The sequence below is a fragment of the Salvia splendens genome, chromosome 3 (assembly GCF_004379255.2).
Source record: "Salvia splendens isolate huo1 chromosome 3, SspV2, whole genome shotgun sequence".
NCBI classification, from domain to species: Eukaryota; Viridiplantae; Streptophyta; class Magnoliopsida; order Lamiales; family Lamiaceae; genus Salvia; species Salvia splendens.
This window is the reverse complement of record NC_056034.1, coordinates 45267077-45287410: the sequence shown is the minus strand read 5'-3', so window position 1 is coordinate 45287410 and position 20334 is coordinate 45267077. Positions and strand designations below refer to the sequence as shown.

The window sequence follows — 20334 nt, the reverse complement described above, 5'->3', positions numbered from 1 at the left end:
AGCGAATTTTTTATATTATTATCCCTTTTATTTTATTCTCTTTCTATTTTAACTATTTATTATATTTTTTCAAAATGAATGCTTAAAACAAAACACTCCGCAAGTTGGTGTACACATAAATATTAAGATTATACATGAAATAATTTATATATTGACTAATTAATTTCATGATTCAATATAATTTAACAATAAATATTCTCTAATCCCTATCCAAACTCAAGTGACCATCTTTAAATAATTATTTCAAAATTTAATGATCGATCACAAGAAAATTAATTAAATCCACTGCTTAATTACTTAACAAATACTAACGAGTTTCCAACATTGAAATCACCTTATCAGTTTGGCGACCCCATACTCCTAATTTTGTGGGTGAAGCATAATGGTGTCTCAACATTAAAATATGATCCCAAAAGCCCAAAAAGAGAAATGCACGCAACAAAATTGGCTGAATTATAATTTTCGACCCAATGCCTTTTCATCGTGCTAACTAATTTCTGGCCTTTTTACTAGAATCGGGCGAAACTATCTCATCAACGTATACTACTAATATCATAAAAACAATTATAAAATTCTCATAGATAGAGTCTTTGAGAATTAAAGTAATAAAACAATTGCTTTTTCTCAAACCCTAGCACCTCAACTAGCAACTAGGGAATATCTCTACTATTTTCTGTCAAAAACGTGTTCTACCATCATCGATAGGATCCCACATCCTATCATTCTCTCTACTCCCTTCTATCTAACTCAAAAGATTGTATTTTTGTTGGAGATTTAGAATTGCGTAACTGCCGTAGAGTTGGAAGTGTGGAAGATATGAGAGTCAATGAGTCAATCTTATAAAAGAGTAGCTGATTTTGGGCCTCTCAAAAGTGTCTTCAATTAAAGGAATTGGGCTCGCAAAAAAGAATTATTTTCTTAGGCCCATATGTGTATTCCTTCTCCCCCCATCAATAATATATGTTTCGTTCTTTGAGTCCATTCGCATCGTTTATATTGGTCGTGAAGTCAAGTCCTTCAAACGAAAAAAAGAATCCAAGTTCTTAGGAAAAAAAGTCCAGCTAACATCCATTAAATAATTCAGAGTGTTACAATATATTACCCAATCTAAGAGTGGGTATAGCAACCGAAGTATTTGTCTTTTGCAGCACAATTCCAAGACTTACTGACATATCAAGCTTCTTACCATCTGCTAACTTCCAATCAAATGAATGCAGAAACGTAGCCAACAAATAAGCAACCATTCTTTCTGCCAAGGGCAATCCAGGGCACATTCTTCTCCCCGATCCAAACGGAATAAACTCAAAATAGTAGCCTTTGAAATCCAAGCTTGTAGAACCTAGTAGAAACCTCTCAGGCTTGAACTCTCCTGGGTTGTCCCAGATTGTAGGATCCCTTTGTATTGCCCAGACATGTAGTAAAATCATGGTACCCTTGGGGATTGTGTATCCTCCGACAGTTGTGGTCTGAAATGGCACTCTTGGGACTAGCAAGGGTACTGGAGGATGCAATCGGAGTGTTTCCTTGATGACGGCATTTAGAAAATTGAGTTTGGGCAAGTGGGACTCTTCTACTATTTTGTCCATCCCCACCACCTCAGATAGTTCCTTCTGTGCTTTTTCCATGGCCTTTGGGTTGTTGAGGAGCTCCGACATTGCAAATTCCACTGTTGTTGCTGACGTGTCCGACCCTCCACTTATGATCTCCTGTACTATATATTTTCATTTTTCGGATACAACTTACTAGAATGAAAATGAAAATGAAAATGAAAATGAAAATGACTAAAATAAGGCACTTACAACTAACAAGGACGTAATTTAATCTCGTGAGAGAGTTGGCAAATCTGAATCCTTTTGGTCCAACACGATGTGCAGAAAATCCTTCCAAGCTTCTCGTGCTGAGAGATGAACTTTTCCGAGTATTTTATCAAGAGAATCCACCACTTTCTCCATCTGTCGCTCCACTCCCTGTAGATCAAGCCTCGACAAAACAGGGAATAGATCAGAAACATTAGGTTTCCCGAGGAGATGACTGATCTCCGAGTTGATGGCTCGGAACTCAGCTCCAAGCCTCTCTGTCTCTCTGTCTCTCTCCACTCCGCCCCACATAAGGCTCATCAGCAGGCTGACTTCCGTCTGAAACACGAGCTGTCCGAAAGCAACAGGTCGTCCGATGTTGTCGTAGATGGATCGGACGGCCTTCCTGATCTGGTCCCTCCTCAGCTCGCGGGAGGCGTCGAGGCCGGAGGTGCTCTGCGTCTCGCGCACGAGCACCTTCCTCATGGTCCGCCAGCTGGAGTCGGGGGGCGAGAAGACGACGTCCCTGGCGCCGCGGCTGTAGGCGAGGTCGGCCACGGTGGGAGAAGAAGTGGTCCTGGTCGCGGACGACCTGCTTGAGCAAGGAGGGGGAGGTGATGACCACCGCCAGCTTGTTGCCGAGGCGGAGCTTGTAGATGGTGCCGTACTGCTGGGACAGGTCGGCCAACTGTTGGAGCATGTTGTGGCTGCTCATGAATGGAAGATACCCCAGGATCGGGATGCCACGTGGCCCCGGCGGATATTTTCCACCATCCTTGCTTTTGTACCACAATATCAATATGGATGCTTCATGCTACTACTATTACACCTCCCAGGATTATTGAATCCATCCTATCTCTTCTGTCTCAACTTAATTTAACTACTCCAAGTAGTATACTTATTTATACTAGTACTATAAGAATTGCACCTTGATCCCAAAGTCTTGAACTGTGGTTTAACAAATTAATACTAGTAATTGTGTTCTTCGGTTGACTCAAATGAATTCATAATGGACGCCGCACACGCTATTCTTATTTCAGAAAAAATGGCAATTAATGTTTTCAAACCTTTCATATTCTAATTTTGTCATATTCACACCTTCTAGGGAAATGCGCCCGGAAAGATTTGGGTAGGCATGGCCCACATAATTGAAACCGGATACATGTGTTCAACTTGCATGAAATAAACCTAGATTTGGGCCGAAAACATTTTAAAGAAGGTTCATGACAATGTAAAGTGACGAAAATGACCCCTTTAAAATTTCAAACTTCCCAGCTTTGAAAGCTGGAAAGCAAGGGCAGCTTTGAAAATTCATCATCAATTCTGGGCTTACTCTTCAATGCAGATATAAAACTTACCTATTTTTAAAGAAATGAATCTACTCCATTTCATGTGAATAGTGAGGGCCTTCTCTTATTTCTAGGGCTCCAATGAATTAATTAGGCAACACTGAACATTGGAAATGATCAGATTTGACATCATTTCATGGTATTTTTTATAAAGCGAACACGCCCTTAATTTATTGCATGTACCAGTGAATGTCACGTGGCATTCTTGCATTTGAAATTTAAGGGTGTAAGAAAAATATACAATGAAAGTCATGACGTACCAATTTGAAGAGTTCTTGCTATATAAAGGGTAACCACATCCGTTGACTTCATACATTTAATTTTCATTTTGATATGGAGATGTCAATGATGATGAAAGTAGTGGGTAGAATGATCCTCTCAGAAAGTCAAATTTTAATTTCTTTTCCGACCATTAATTTTTTTTATGTGAAGATTTCAACATATACTGTATTAATCAACAAACTATATGTCACATGGAAAACTCATTCAACGATGACGTAGTTCGTGATTTAGTTAATCGAACGGCTTTATTTTGCACCACAATTTATAATTTCATTTTGATATTGAAGATAATTTGAATGAAAATAGAATACATCCTACTTTATTTAGGAACAAAATAGCTATATCACATCTTAGGGCTAATGAATAAATAGACGTATATATCATATTGCAGAAAAAATAAGATACTATTATGAAGATAATACGAAGCATAATTTGCCAAACAATGAGTTAGTACGGTTGGCCAAGGAATCAATCATCTATCTACCTGTCCCACCTAACATAACATAACATTCAGAGAAGTAAATGTTCCCCCTCAAATTTTCTAATATATGTATATGATACGAGTATATCTTCGGAAATATCTCTGATCTTTATTATTATATTATCATATCTTTTCCATATAATTGTTATCTTATTCACCAAGTTAGGTTATTCGTAGGAGTATTATAAATATGGACTTTGTTATTCTTTTCTATCATTCAAGAAATATCAAATTATCTTATTTTCCTTTCATCGTGTTTTACTTTCTTTTGCAATCCTAAATCTTGGTTTGATCGACGGGCAAAGCTCCTTTGATTACCGTTTATCGTGTTAAGGGAACTTCACCCTTAACAATTGGTGCTTTAATTCGGTTCTCATCCTCCGAATTACCTCCATCATATCATCCACCTATGCTGCCTATTACCATCACCAATTCGACTACCGTCGGCCGCAATTCGCCCACCACCTATCGCAGCCCATATACCAGCCACCACACCACTACCCATCGCAACCCATATATCAGCCACCACACCATCCGATTGGATCATTAGATCTGCAACAATCCTATCCACAGGATAGGCACTTCCACCCACAATATCATCCCTACCAGGCCCGACAGCCCACTTGCTGGGACCCGCCATGGGTGCTCACGCAGCAGAGTTCTTCGACCTATGATCAGTCGCCGCCTCACAACCCATACCTCGCCTATGGTGAAGCGACATACCAAGGTTCTGACCCCAATAATCCTGACCTCATGGCTCGATCGTTCTCCTCTGCCCAACTAGCCGCCGTAAACGATTACAACGAGAAGTTACGTGTGTATAGATTGGACCAAGCCGCCCTGCTCGCCCATGTGACCGCTTGGTTTGAGGAGAACACTGATGATGAGAATATAACCGATGAGAACATTGATAACACTTTCACGATGGTATTGACTGCGGATGTTCCCAAAGACATTCACGATGTTCCTAACAGCATCACCGAAGTTGCCATCAACACTGCTGTCGGGGTAGATGTGAGCGATGAAATTGAACAGAGTGAAGGATCTCAAGACGAGGCACGTGAGATGTCGCTCGCAGAGTCAAGGCCGTGGCCGGTGAACCCTGCTCTATAGACAGCTCCACCCTTCCTCAACCAGCAGCCTATTGCTGCCTCCGACTGGCATCCACCGAGCCTCTACTCGACACCTAGCAACCCTGAATTCAGTTATGATTCCCTAGAACTAATTGCTGATGTTACTGATGCATCAAAAAAACCTTTCCCAATAACTGCAATTGATCAACTACTTGACCGAGATCACGTTGGAGCGGAAGGGGTATTTTTAGATGATGAAGAGAAGGTTGGAATTTTGACAGATTCATCGCCTTCCCCAGTGTATCTAAAGATCTAGGAGCTTTGTTTTTGGGCTCGTAGTGAAGCGCTAGAGTGCATGCCAACTGGACCGGATTACTGGGCGACAACCTACATTTCCGATGTCAATGCACTTATGATTTATTGTCCACGACGACTGAGATGCTCTACTGTTTGGTGTGTGATGGGGTACGAACTAAACCCTAATGGCAAGCCCAATAACAGTGACGGCCCATCAGCCCAGAGCCCAAGAAAGAGTATCTGTTCGGCACCAAAGAGTTCGGCACGACCAAAGAGTTCGGACTCAGCCTACAGCTCGGTAAAAGCCGACCAGTCAAGCTCTCCTCTCAGATCGGCAAGAGCTGATCGGTGAAGTCCAGCAGTTCGGTCTCCGCATTCGACCGAACTAGGAGTTAGTGGACTCATGAAAGGCCTCCACGACCTCCACTATACCCACGATCTATTTAGTGGTACGAAGCAGTTATTGAGCAGTTATTGCTCACCCACGATCTTGTTAGTGGGGCTGCAAACCACGATCCTAGTTCAATGTATAAATAGGACTTAGATCAGATAGACAGGGTTAAGCTCTCTAGAGATAAAATACCATATAGCAAGTCTGTGTTGTAAGCTGTAATCCCAGATCAAGCAATACAATCTTGCCCTCCCTTCTTCCCGTGGACGTAGATTTACTTCAGTAAATCGAACCACGTAAATTCTTTGTGTCGTAGTCTTTATTCTCTACCAGCATTTACTAACATCAGAAATTCGCGGATCCGTCACTGGCGCCGTCTGTGGGAATCAGAGAACAAAATTTGTGATAAAGCGAATTTTTGATCCATTTTTTCCACCCAAAAAATGCATACCAGATCGCAGAGTACCCGTATTCCTGCCCGTGAGAACCAGGAGGAAGCCAATCCATCCCATAGGTCTGGAAAACAGCCTAGGGATAAATCCACCACCAGTTCTCATGGCGAAGGAACAAGCCGCTCCAAAAATCGTCCCACTGAGTCTTCCCAGCAGCCCGATTTGAATGAGGCTGTCAAGCAGTTTTTGGCGGCGAAGCAGGAGGAATTCTTAACCTTCCTGCAAAAAAGCCAAAAGCAGCCGGAGACGAAAACGACGGATTCTCCTTCTCCCTCCGCACAAGAAAGTCACTACCGCAGTAGTGTCGCATCTCCCAGGAGAAAGAATCCCCGTCCCCAACATGTTCCAGTTCCTCCTCGGTACCGGAATCACAGGAGAACTCAATCTCCTCCATACCGACGAGATATCGGATTCGCCGTGTACGGAGCACTGAAGACTCCGTTCTCGGACGACATCACCCGAACTCCCCTACCACAGAACTACCGAACTCCGTCGATGACTTACGACGGGCTCGTGGACCCTCACGATTTCTTGGGGCGCTATCAATATAACATGGCGAACCAGGGTCTCAACGAGGTCCACATGTGCAAGCTGTTTCCCGAGCTGCTCATCGGGAACGCGAGAAGGTGGTTCGATAGCCTCCCCCAGGGCAGCATCAGGTCTTACCGAGATCTAATGGATGCCTTCCACAGGAGGTTCTTTCAGAAAGCGGAAGCCCGAATCACTTCGGCTCAGCTGCTTTCCATTCGTCAAGGTCGCGACGAAAAAATCAGCGACTTTATGACAAGATTCCACAAGGAATGCCTGCAAGTAGACGATCTCAACGATCTGCTTGTCATCTCGGCATTCCAAAATGGAATCCTGCCCGGAGCTCTCTACAGGAAGCTCGTTGAGTGCGGTCCGCAGACAGCTCAGGAAATGTGGGACATTGCGGACCAGTACTCCCGGGCCGATGAGGCAGACCGTCGCAAACGGTCGTTAGACAGCTCATCGACCCGAGGAGACAGAAGGAAGCCCGATCATAGCGATCAGGGGCATCCTCGCCGGACTCCATTTGAAAGAATTCAAAGGGCTCCGGTGCAAGACAGATTGGGACCTCGTCTCAATCCCGAGAAGCCGCCCGCTCAGTTCGTACCGCTGAACAAGCCGAGAGCGGAAATTTTCGAACTGCACTCTGACCTATTCGAAAAGCCAAAGCGGATGACGAAATCAGCTGCGCGCCGACCACAGGATAGCTACTGCTCCTACCATCAAGACCACGGTCACGATACTGAGGAGTGCAGAAACTTGGCTGCAGGTATCGATGTTCTTGTGAAGGCAGGGACATTGAAAAAATACCAAAGCAAGCAGCCAAAAAAGAATAAAAAGCAGAGTGGTGCGAACTGCGCTCCTCAGGATCCGAAAAGGCAGCCGGGTCCCGAAGACGATGACGAGCCGCAATATGATGGAGTAATCCAGACTATTGACGCGCTCCCTGCCGGGAAGACCAAGTCGTCCCTAAAGTCAGAGCGCAGAGGCTCCAATCGAGAGGAGCCAACGCATAAAAGGCTGAAGCAGGACGAAGTGATTACGTTCTCGGCTGCTGATCCCGTCCCGGCCATCTCTCCTCACCAAGACGCCATTGTCATCCAAGCCGGAGTGGCAAACAAACTGATCCACAGGGTGTTTGTGGATACAGGAGCGTCGGTTAGCATTCTTTTTAAAGAGTGCTTTGACAAACTAGAAGTGGACCCAGCTCGGCTCAGTCCGGCTCCGCTTCCCCTAAAGAGCTTCGCCCAGGAGGACACCCGCCCTGAAGGTATTATCAGCCTTCCGATCACGGTAGGGAAAGCGCCTACTAGCTCCAGTACGATGATTGAGTTTTTCGTGGTGAAAGCTCGGTCCCCGTACAACATCATCCTGGGAAGAGACTGGCTCAACACAGTTCGGGCCGTTTGCTCCACTTATCACCTCACCATCAAGATCCCTACTAAAGGAGGGATAGCGGTCATCCGAGGTGACCAAAAGAGAGCAAAGGAATGTCTGCAAATTGCGCTTAGAAGTGCCGAGCAGCCAGATCGGCACCACCAAGCATAGCAATCACAGCAGCCGGAGTTAGAGGCGATGACCGAAGTCATACCGGAGCCGAACTCGATGACAGTTCAGCTGTACGAAGACGATCCATCCAGAACGGTTAAGATCGGCTTCGCGGGAACGCCCCTACTTCGGGAAAAAACCATCCAGCTCCTCAAGGAGTATAAAGACGTCTTTGCATGGTCTCCGTTGGACATGACCGGAGTGCCCCCCGAGGTAATCACTCATCGGTTAAATATTGATCCTTCGGTCCGGCCGATAAAACAGAAGCAAAGACTCTTTGCGGCAGAACGAAGTCAAGTCATCCATGACGAAGTCCGTCAATTATTGAAGGCGGATGTGTTATTCGAAGTGAAGTATCCTTCGTGGGTGGCCAATCCTGTCATGATCAAGAAAAAGGAAGGAGGATGGCGGATGTGCATAGATTTCACCGATCTAAATAAGCACTGTCCCAAAGATTGCTATCCCCTTCCGAACATAGATAAAAAAGTAGAAGCTTTGATAGGCTTTGAAATTTTTTGTTTTCTTGATCTGTACAAAGGATACCATCAAGTTTTAATGGATGAGATTGACGCTTCAAAAACGGCCTTCATTACTGATTTCGGCATTTTCGCTTATAAAAAGATGCCATTCGGTTTAAAGAATGCCGGAGCCACTTATCAAAGGATGGTAGACAAGCTTTTTCGGCACCTGATTGGAAAGGAGGTCGAAGTGTATGTTGACGACATAGTCGTCAAAAGCAAAAGCACTTCGGAGTACGAGCACAACCTCAAGTCCACTCTCAACGTGCTCAAGAAAGCCAACCTCAAACTTAATCCCCAAAAGTGTACCTTTTTGGTAGATTCGGGAAAGTTTCTGGGTTGTTGGGTTTCAAAGGACGGACTCAAGGCAAACCCCTCAAAAGTTCAAGTCGTTCAGAACATGGCAATGCCGAAGTCCATACATGACGTGCAAAGGCTAACCGGATGTCTAGCCGCACTGAATCGATTCCTTTCTCAAGCAGCCGAAAAGCAACTGCCGTTCTTCACGGTGTTGAAAAAGGCACCAAAGTTCGAGTGGGGAGCCGAGCAGAAAAAGGCCTTTGACGAGCTCAAAAGTTATCTAGCCGAGCTTCCTATTCTCTCTGCTCCAACCGAAGCCGAAGTAATATTCTTATACTTAGCGGCATCGGATCAAACCATCAGCGCGGTGCTTGTACGAGAAGAAGGCCTAAAGCAGCTTCCCATCTACTTTACAAGCCGAGCATTAAGAGGTCCAGAAACCAGGTATCAACCTCTGGAAAAGATTGCTCTGGCATTAGTAAATGCAGCAAGGAGACTGCGGCCATACTTCTATGCTCACAAGGTATGCGTCTTAACTGATCTACCACTTCGGCAAGTGTTGACCAAACCAGAAGCATCAGGCAGAATCGCCAAGTGGGCGATAGAGTTGGGAGAGCACACAATTGAATATCTACCTCGGAAAGCCATCAAGGGACAAGCCTTGGCAGATTTTCTTGCAGAAGCGAAGTTCGATCAAGCAATTCCTGTTATTGCCGAACAGAAGAATTCTGCCAGTGCCGAACTAGCACAGCCCTTGGAATCCGAAGTAGAGCCGCCGGACTGCTGGAGCGGGTTCGTAGATGGAGCTTCGAACAAGATGGGAAGTGGAGCTGGTATTTTACTTGTCGCTCCCGACGGACACGAGGTAGCCTACTCACTTCGGTTCCTATTCCCCACTACTAATAATGAAGCCGAGGTACACTCAGTATCCAGCTCGCCGAACTGGATGACGCCGATCTTGCAGTATCTGGATCAAGGACAATTGCCCGAGGATAAGAGAGAAGCTCGGAAGATCACGTGCCGAGCACTTCGGTACGAACTTCATGAAGGAGTCCTCTTTAGAAAGTCTTACCTTCAGCCGTTATTGCGGTGCGTAGGACCAGAAGAGACGGACTACATCCTCAGAGAAGTTCATGAAGGATCGTGCGGTAGCCACATCGGAGCCAGAGCTTTAGCTAAAAAAGTTCTGAGGTGGGGATATTATTGGCCAACCATGGTACAAGAGGCAGTGCAGCTCGTCAAGAAGTGTACGAAGTGCCAAATTCATGCAAATGTCCCAAGGATGCCGCAGACCGATCTATACACTATGCAAAGCCCTTGGCCTTTCATGCAATGGGGCATAGACATAGTGGGACCACTTCCTCAAGCTCCTCGGCAAATGAAATTCCTTATCGTTGCCGTGGACTACTTCACGAAGTGGGTGGAGGCTGAACCATTAGCTACGATAACGAGCTCAAAGGCATTGGACTTCGTCTGGAAGAACATAGTGTGCCGATTTGGCATACCCCACATCCTCATCTCGGATAACGGGACTCAGTTCACCGACAAGACGTTCAAGAATTGGTGCCAAGAGCTGAACATTCAACAGCGGTTCACTTCGGTCTCCCATCCCCAAGCAAACGGACAAACGGAAGTAACGAACCGGATTCTGGTGAAAGGGTTAAAAGCTCGGTTAGAACAAGCCAAAGGACAATGGGTAGAAAATCTCCCTCAAGTCCTATGGTCCTACCGAACTACACCCAAAACCTCCAACGGTGAAACTCCGTATAGTCTGGTGTACGGCACTGAAGCCGTAATTCCGGTGGAGATCGGCGTACCCAGTCCCCGAACTCTAAATTTCTCCTCAGAAATGAATGACGACGGACTGAGAGCAGAACTAGATCTCGCCGAAGAAAGAAGAGAATTGGCGTGCATAAAAGCAGCCAAGTATAAGGAGCAAGTAGCCCGGTATTATAACCAAAGGGTGAAAAAGCTTCAATTTCAAGTGGGAGATCTCGTCTTGAGAAACAACGAAGTAAGCCGAGCAGAAAAGCTGGGCAAACTCGAACCCACATGGGAGGGTCCATATCGGGTGTCAGAAGTCCTCGGCAAAGGGTCTTATAAATTGACTCACATGTCAGGAGAACAAGTACCCCGAACATGGCACGTCTCCAACCTCAAGAAGTTCCACTTGTAAGAGACAAAAGTCCGGTCAGTCCGTCTCGTGTCTAGTTCGGTCATAGGGGTATATGTTTTTATTTGTTTGTTTCTTACTTGTACCTTTTACTTGTCGTTTTTTAAAAAAATGTTTAAAGTTTTTTTTCCTTCATCTTTTTCATTTTTTCTCTATGTGTTTTGTCTCTATGTGCTTGTCGTCTCTTACAAATGGTACCAAGGTATATCGTTCTTTAAAGACTGATCCCCTTTTTAGATCGATTATTAAAGACTATTGTGAGTCCAAGCTTCTAAGGAGGATATAAGACCACAATTCAGCTTAACAAGCAGTCCGTCTGAAACGAACTGCAATAAGCCAACGATTGTGAGTCCAAGCTTCCAAGGAGGATACAAGACCGCAATTCAGCTTAACAAGCACTTCGTCTGAAACGAACTGCAATAAGCCAACGATTGTGAGTCCAAGCTTCTCAGGAAGATACAAGACCACAATTCGGCTTAAGAAATAAGCACTTCGTCTGAAACGAACTGCAATAAGGGAAAGTCCGATCCACGCGATAAACCTCGCCGAATTAGGACGACCAAGTTCGGTCAAAGAAGTTTACCTCATAAGACCGGGGACGACCATGTCTAGTCAAAGAGGTTTACTGCATAAGACCACTTCGGTTAACTGGGAAAGTCCGATCCACGCGATAAAACTCGCCGAATTAGGACAAGGGAAAGTTCGATCCCGGCGACAAAAATCGCCAAATTAGAACACAAACCAAGTCCGGTCAAAGATGTTTATTTCATCAGACCAAAGACGAGTCCGGTCAAAGATGTTTATTTCATCAGACCAAAGACGAGTCCGGTTAAAGATGTTTATTTCATCAGACCAAAGACGAGTCCGGTCAAAGATGTTTATTTCATCAGACCAAAGACGAGTCCGGTCATAGATGTTTATTTCATCAGACCAAAGACGAGTCCGGTCAAAGATGTTTATTTCATCAGACCAAAGACGAGTCCGGTCAAAGATGTTTATTTCATCAGACCAAGGACCAAGTCCGGTCAAAGAAGTTTACTTCATAAGACCAAGGACCAAGTCCGGTCAAAGAAGTTTACTTCATAAGACCGAGGACAAGTACGATGAAATTTTTTCGCTAAGCTGTAAATACAGTGTTAGAAGCGAAAACAAAATTTCATTTTTCAAATCTTGTTCGGCATACAACTCCGCTACCCTACAAAATGGCGTTACGCTATTAAAAAGGACTATTCTACTGTCCAGGGTTGCTGAAGTTAAGCCACCTATCTGCAAAATCCTCTGGAAGCCGAGTTCGGTTGTTCCGAGCAGATGAAGAATAAGCAGGTCGACGAGATGCTATCCTCGACCCAACACCTCTTCCGCGAGCCCCAGAAGCTCTAACCCCTCGGCGATGAAGAGTCTCTGCAATAAGCATCTGCTGATCTTGCTCGCTCATAGTCACAACTCCTCGGCGAATTTCAGTCCGTCCCTGTCTTGACGATTCCGGTTGCTCCTGAGCCCGTTCTCGTCTTGACGTTTCCGGCTGTTCCGGAGTTCGTTGTTGACTGGGAGTAGGATTTTGAACAAGGGAACCAGAGGCTTGATCTGGAGTGCGAGCATCTGTTGGCGGGAAATGCCTAAGGAATCTCCCGATTGAGGGACGCCGGGAAAGAATGATGTCGTACCGAGAAGCCCAGCGCCGCAATGATTTCACAACTTGTTGGCAAGCCGAGCTCTCCAGCGCATTGTTCCTCCGGAGTACATGATATTCCTCCCACAGTTCGTCAACTCGACTCTGAACATCTGATATGGTCACTCCCCCGCGCACACGGATGTAATCCTCGTACGCAGTCCTCTCAGCAATGGTCGTATTCAGCTCGGCCTCCAGATCCTTCTTATCGGACTCTAAGTCCTTATTATCGGCCTCCACCTTCACTAAACGAGCCAGAAGCTCGTCATTCTTCGTCTGATCGGCTATAGCTCTTTTCTCAGCTTCGTCTAAAGCCGAAGAGTACAGCCGTTTCCAGTGAAGTATCTCCATCTCCTTGAGTACAAAGCAGCTATATTAGTTCGGCAGCTGTACCGAGCAGATAGTAAAATACAACAGGAATAAAGGCGAGTACGAAAAGCTATACGAAGACAAGTGTAGAGAATTTTTCATTCACAAGGAAAATTTTTACACTAGGAGGGCTTCAAGGCCATTTTACAAGGAAGAAACTAGACTAAGAGAAGGGAGACGAAATCATACTCCGCCAGCTTCGTCTCCGGCTCCTTGGTCTGGTTCAGCTTCTTTCTCCTGAGCTACCTCAGCCTCGGCCTCGCATCCTGCCGGCCTCGCCTCCGCCTCCTGATCGGCTTCCTTCTCCGGATGCCCGGCCCGCTCGACTTCGGCCTCCAGCTCCAGCGACTCGGCCTCACCCTCTCCGTTGTAAGTCGAAGCGGGTGAAACGGGTCCCACGGAGGCAAAGATAGCCTCCAGGTTCTCGTCCCGATCAGCTCGACAACTCCGGACTCGGTCTGCAGAAAGCAGGACCGAGGATGAAGCGAGCTCCTCAAGGAGCGGCAGATTCTGAAGCCGAGCTGCTATCTCTCGGCTGTACAGAGGCAGCACGACGTCGGCCCCCTGCTCGCCCTTATCGGTAATTAGCCTTACCAGACTACCGACAAAGGCCGAGAACTGGCTGCTCAAAAAGAGTTTCTCCGTGTAAACACGGAGAGCCTCCCCCTGGGCAGCCACGGCGGCAGCCTCCTTCTGAGCCTCCCGGTGCTTCGTCTGCTCTTGCAGGATGATGAGCTGGTTTTTGGCTGACCGGGCTTCATCCTGAGCCGAGATCCTAGCAGCTCGGGCCCTCTCAAATTTGGCCTCAGCCTGTTCGGCCAGACTACGAGCGAGATGCAACTTCTTCTGCATCTCCTCGTAGTCGTGGGATGCTTTGGAGAGCTCCACGGAGACGAGCTTGGCTCTCTGAAGATGAACAAGGAAAAAACTCAACAGAATGGCCATCAAAAAATGAGGAAAAGAAGCCAAGTCAGAAAGCTTACCTCCACAAAATTCGTCGGCCATTGAAAAGGCTCAGGGACGTGTTCCGGGATGTCTGCAACCACCTCGGAGATGACCAGGTCTTTCCCCGGCACTCTTGGGGACTCATGAAATTTCCCCTTCCCTTTAGCCGAACACGACTCCGGCACTTTCGGATCCGAAGAAGAGGTTTTTTGCCTCTTCGGATTCTTCTCGGCTTCAGACGCCGAGCGAGGGGCTCTCTGCCTCTCCGGCTCCACAAGCTCGGAGGACTTTCGGATAGCCTTATTCAGCATGTACACTGCCAAAAAGCAAGAAAGCAAAGTCAGATTTTCTTCGTTAAAGCAGTAGAGCATAAAGATAAAGAGAAATCCTCACCCTCGGCCTCTTCGTCCGAAGACGAGATGTCGAACACGACGTCGCCCTTGACGAGCTCAGACTCCGTGTATTGTTTCCTAACTATGGGAATCTTGTTGAGCTCGCCATCGAGCTCGTCCAACGGTTCAGGCCGAGGATGACGGATAACGGACTCCGGCCCTCTCCAGGGAAAACTAGGAGCCGCGGTCCTATCATAGTAGAAGAAGCGGTTTTGCCACTTCGGCCACTTCGTTTTACAAAAGGCCCTAAAGGGCTGTACAGGGATCAAGTAAAACCAAGACCCCTTCCTCTTAAATTGAAAGAATTTAAGGATCGCCTTCAAAGACAAATCCCTTCCTAACCTACGGAGTTCGGCAGCGAAGGCCGACAAGTGCCTCCAAGAGTTCGGAGTCACCTGGCCTAAAGGAAGCTGAAAAAAATCTAGTAAATCTATAAAGGCAGAAGGGAGGGGGAAACGAAGCCCGCATTCTAAGCAGGCCTCGTACACGGTGGCGTAACCCTCCGGCGGGGAGTCAGCCCTATGATCACCGTCAGGTACCACCGCCTTCCCCCCAGGAAAAAAGTATTTTTCGGGTAGGGATATCACAGTATCCTTACTCAAAATACTATGGAAATACTCTACGGTCTTCTCCCCGGACTCTTTCCGGCCAGAAGACCCCTTACCGCCTCTCCTACCGCTACCCGACTCCGAAGAAGAAATAGAAGCCATTTTTCTTACTTTTTGAAGATGAAGAAAGTCTGAAGAAGCTCTTGAAAGCGGAAGAAAATTTCTCGAGAAAGAGAGAGTATAGAAGACGCAACAGCAAAAGTGTTCAAATGAGGAAGAAAGAGCATATTTATCAGATTCGGGAAAGATTTCGAGATCGTTGCGCTGTTTCGAATCCCACCTTTTCAGGATTCAACGGCCGGATTTTACTGTCGCATTTAATGCAGGCACGCGCAAGGCACGTCCCCTGACGTCAGCCTCCCCCTTACCGTTATCCAGAATGCCGAAGTGACTCACCTCGCCGAAGTGATTCACTTCGCTTTTCGGGGGGGGGTAGTGATGGGGTACGAACTAAACCCTAATGGCAAGCCCAATAACAGTGACGGCCCATCAGCCCAGAGCCCAAGAAAGAGTATCTGTTCGGCACCAAAGAGTTCGGCACGACCAAAGAGTTCGGACTCAGCCTACAGCTCGGTAAAAGCCGACCAGTCAAGCTCTCCTCTCAGATCGGCAAGAGCTGATCGGTGAAGTCCAGCAGTTCGGTCTCCGCATTCGACCGAACTAGGAGTTAGTGGACTCATGAAAGGCCTCCACGACCTCCACTATACCCACGATCTATTTAGTGGTACGAAGCAGTTATTGAGCAGTTATTGCTCACCCACGATCTTGTTAGTGGGGCTGCAAACCACGATCCTAGTTCAATGTATAAATAGGACTTAGATCAGATAGACAGGGTTAAGCTCTCTAGAGATAAAATACCATATAGCAAGTCTGTGTTGTAAGCTGTAATCCCAGATCAAGCAATACAATCTTGCCCTCCCTTCTTCCCGTGGACGTAGATTTACTTCAGTAAATCGAACCACGTAAATTCTTTGTGTCGTAGTCTTTATTCTCTACCAGCATTTACTAACATCAGAAATTCGCGGATCCGTCAGTGTGCATTTGATCCAGGAGGGAATAGCCCGCAAAGCGTATGTTCGCGATGCTTTTCATTGTGTTGTGGTTCCCACCTTGAGGACAAGGTGGATTTTAACCGTGGGGGAGTTGATACGAGTATATCTTCGGAAATATCTCCAATATCTTTATTATTATATTATCATATCTTTTCCATATAATTGTTATCTTATTCACCAAGTTAGGTTATTCGTAGGAGTATTATAAATAGGGACTTTGTTATTCTTTTCCATCATTCAAGAAATATCAAATTATCTTATTTTCCTTTTATCGTTTTTTACTTTCTTTTGCAATCCTAAATCTTGGTTTGATCGACGGGCAAAGCTCCCGCGACTACCGTTTATCGTGTTAAGGGAACTTCACCCTTAACAGTATATAACTCATTTATTTTAAGTCATATCCATGAAAACATACACCATCAAAAATTTTATGTTTACCTCTAATTTGGTGGAGTAGCTAGTTGCCATGACCGACTTGCCGCCTAACTGTGCGAGCACAATTTGCAAAATATCTGACCAGTTGGGCACATTTTAGAGGGTCATTAATATGTTCCTTGTAGCAATTTAAACATGCAATCTTCTCGTCAAGGCACGGTATGGGCTTGCTATTTCGAAGCTCGAACTCTTTATCATGAAGACCCTTTGCTCTTTCAGTGACCTCCTGCAACATGTTCTCCTCATTCTTACGCAGCCTCTCCACGACTTTCTCGCTCTCCTCAAGGACAGACCGGATGGCCTCTAAGTTTGAATTTGGAGGTTTATGAGAAGGCAGTGGTGGTGGCGGGTAAAGAGAAGGCTGAATTGGCCATGCAGTTGAAGATGGGCCTCCAAGTGCCTCTAAATCACCAGGAACCTGTTGTGCTTGAGGTTGTTGGGGATTTTTTTGTCTTGGCTTCCTGGTTTTCTTTTTTACCTTCTCAGTCTCACCATCATCGAGAAGTTTTTTAACTAAGTTGCTGCTGATCTGAACTGTGAATGATTCATCCATGACACCAGTTGCTCTTTAGCTCCTGAAATATTTATTCCAGCAAGACAAATAAACACGTGGAAATAAAATTTTAATTGATGGTTCCACCTAACCTAAGGTTTTACTGTCTTAACTTGAGAACGGTTTAGGAAACTCCAGAAGATGAGGATATCAATTAGGATCTTATTTCCAATGAAATTGATTACTCACAAGCATCCAGTAGATTTCTTGACCATAATAAGATTCTCTTGATTCTTGATAATGGTGATCCAAAACCAATTAGCTGATTGCATTATATGAAAACAATGTACATTTTCCTACTCAATGATACATTCAATCTTGCCATAGCTGGAAACAAATCAATCAATGATCACCAAAACTAAATAATGCAAACATAGTCATTGTATTATGTTCTATAATCAGAACATCAACAAGAGCAGAACTAATGCATACCATAACTATTCATTCTGTTCTATCATATATGCTATAGTACTTTACCTATGTTCATCCATCTACACCTATGCCACATCCAATGAAGATTATGGAGAGAAAAGAATAATTGTTAAGTTAGGATGAAGTAGAGCCGGTTCCCTAGGACTTGGACTACAACCAATTATTGAGTATCAAAAGTGAAGTAATAGATAGTATCAAGCAGAATGTCATCCAGGAAAAATAGCTACATAAGTGAATTGTTCTTAGAAGAGTAAAGACATTTGACATTGTGTGAAAAAATGAATGGCACAAAACAATTAACAGGAAACATGGCAAGTCAGCATTGGGTAATTGAAAACAAGCAGCATAAATTTTGGCATGCTATTCACATTAAGATTTAGATATGCTATTCACGTTGAGCTTTAGATATGCAATTCACATGAGAATTAGATATCCTAGATAGTCTTTCATCACCGGGTGAGATTTAGATATGCTATTCACAAATACAACGAAGGTGAGTACAATAACTATTTCCGAATCAAATTGTACCTTCTCAATTGAAATTTTCTTTTTGGAAGAAAAACAGTGGAAACCCAAACCACATTACAAAAATTGCAAAAAAAAAAAAAACGCCAGAAAACATGTAATTTAAAGAAGAACAAAGAGAGAATATCGTTACCTGAAGACGGAAACTCCGCGAAATGATGGCAACGAGCAACGAACGACGAAGTCCTAGATGCTGACGGGGTGGCGGCGGTTAGCGTGGAGCTGAGACTGAGAGACACAGTCGCAGGCCGCAGAGATCGCATAAGTTGCGACTTGCGACTAAAGGGTTCATTTTTTATTTGTTTTAGTTTTAGTTTTAGTTTTAGTTTTAAATTTATTAATCCCTCGTCTCATAATAGATCACACACTTAGGGATTGGTACAGAATTTTAGGAGAAGTTGTTTTGTGTATTAAGTGGAGAGAATAATATATCTATACATATATAAAGGGAGAGTTTTGGGGGTATTTATGAAATTACCATTTAAGTTTAAATATATAATTTAGATACTATAATCTAGATATTTAAGAATAAACACTATAATATATAATAATATATATGTTGCCATAACGCCACCAATTGAACATGAAACGTATGCATAATTATTTTAGCCATTAGAGCTAAATGGGGCTGCAATTGAACATGAATATAAAACGCATACTCCTACGTTATTATTTCAGGTATTAGAATTAAAAGGCTCCAATTGAACATGAATATAAAAAGCCATTATTAATTACAAAGATTATAGAAAGCCAACGGACTCCAATTGAGCATGAAACGCATGCACTATTATTTTGGGAATTACAGCTAAAACTTTTAATCTACCCCATCTTGACTCTATATAAATAAATGGATGCAGTATTGAAATGGCAAGCACAAGTAGATAAAGAAAAAAAATAAATAGCGAATTTTAAAGTGAGCACAGGCAATCAAAAACAGCCATGTTTGCTCTTCCCTCGACCACCGGCGTCATTCCGAAGATGATGAAGATCGATTTGTTTTCTTCCATTTGTGTGTGAATGTGCATAGCCGGGTTGTAAAGGCTTCAATATTTTTAAATGAGCTTCAAGATCTGCATTGAATGTATGTATTATTAGCATGTTTGTACAAGAGTTGTAATAAAAGGACAAGTCAACAGAGATTAACAAAATGCTTTGGAAACTACACCAACTTATTACCGCGCTGTTTGTACAATGGTAATGAGAAGATACAAATAAGAATTCCAGTTACTACGCTCTAATAAGCATATCGATATACATATATGAAGCCACACAAAAGCAATTCTTAAGAAAGTCCAAACAAATAGTACAATTTGTCTATTTTTACTAACAAATTTTGTGTATAAAAATAATTATATTTTATTCTATTTTTATTAATTTTCTCAATCAAATTTTTAACTCTTGAAAAATATAGATTATCATGTATTTCATGTCAATTAATTATTTTAGTTGTTTTTATGGATATGTTGTTAGACTGTTATAGCCTTTGAATACTGTTCAAATACTATTAAATTTTTATAGATTATCATTTTTGTTAATCAAATTCAAATACTATAAATTTGGACATTTTTTAAACATTTTTGTATTAAAACTCAATTTTTCCATAATTTGAACTATATGGATCATGGCCTTTCAAAAATAAAACTAAATCAGAATAAGAATTATAATTTTTAAAATAATATAAGTATATGTTGTTTATCGATGACCACATTCTCTATAATCGAGATCCAACCATGTTGTGACCAACATGCATGTTCGTATTAATTTATTTCAAAACTTATTGAATTATACTCAATTTAATTAACCATTTGAAATTAGAATAAATAAAATTAACAACGGCTGGCGCTTTCAAGATGCAAGTGTGTAAAGTGTGAACAAATCTTTTATTTTCAAAATGTTCTTATTTTTCAAATAATTTTGTAAAATAATTATTATTGTTGGATATTTAAAATATATCTATATATACATACATAAAATGGTAGTTTTGGAAAATTTTAAAATAATGTTGTTTTAATTAAAAATTATCTATCAATTGAAATTATTTTTATTATTTGAAAGGTCAAATAATTATAACTCTATATATAAAAGGGGAGTTTTAAAAAAAATTAAAATAATGTCATTTTAATTAAAATTTTATATATCAATTAAAATTATTTTTATTATTTGAAA

The 20334-nt window shown here is 43.4% G+C and overlaps 1 protein-coding gene and 1 pseudogene across 1 annotated transcript; both read right to left on the bottom strand.

Annotated features, from left to right (window-relative positions):
• Nucleotides 1-1043: 1043 nt before the first annotated feature.
• On the bottom strand, nt 1044-4303 carry LOC121797087 (annotated as a pseudogene).
• A 12377-nt stretch (nt 4304-16680) lies between these two features.
• Nucleotides 16681-18403, bottom strand: LOC121797086. The gene is made up of 2 exons (XM_042195818.1): nt 18302-18403; nt 16681-17233 (listed from the first exon to the last, which is right to left on the bottom strand). The coding sequence occupies exon 2, from the start codon at nt 17209-17211 to the stop codon at nt 16681-16683; it is 531 nt and encodes a 176-aa protein (XP_042051752.1). The 5' UTR covers nt 17212-17233; nt 18302-18403.
• Nucleotides 18404-20334: the final 1931 nt, after the last annotated feature.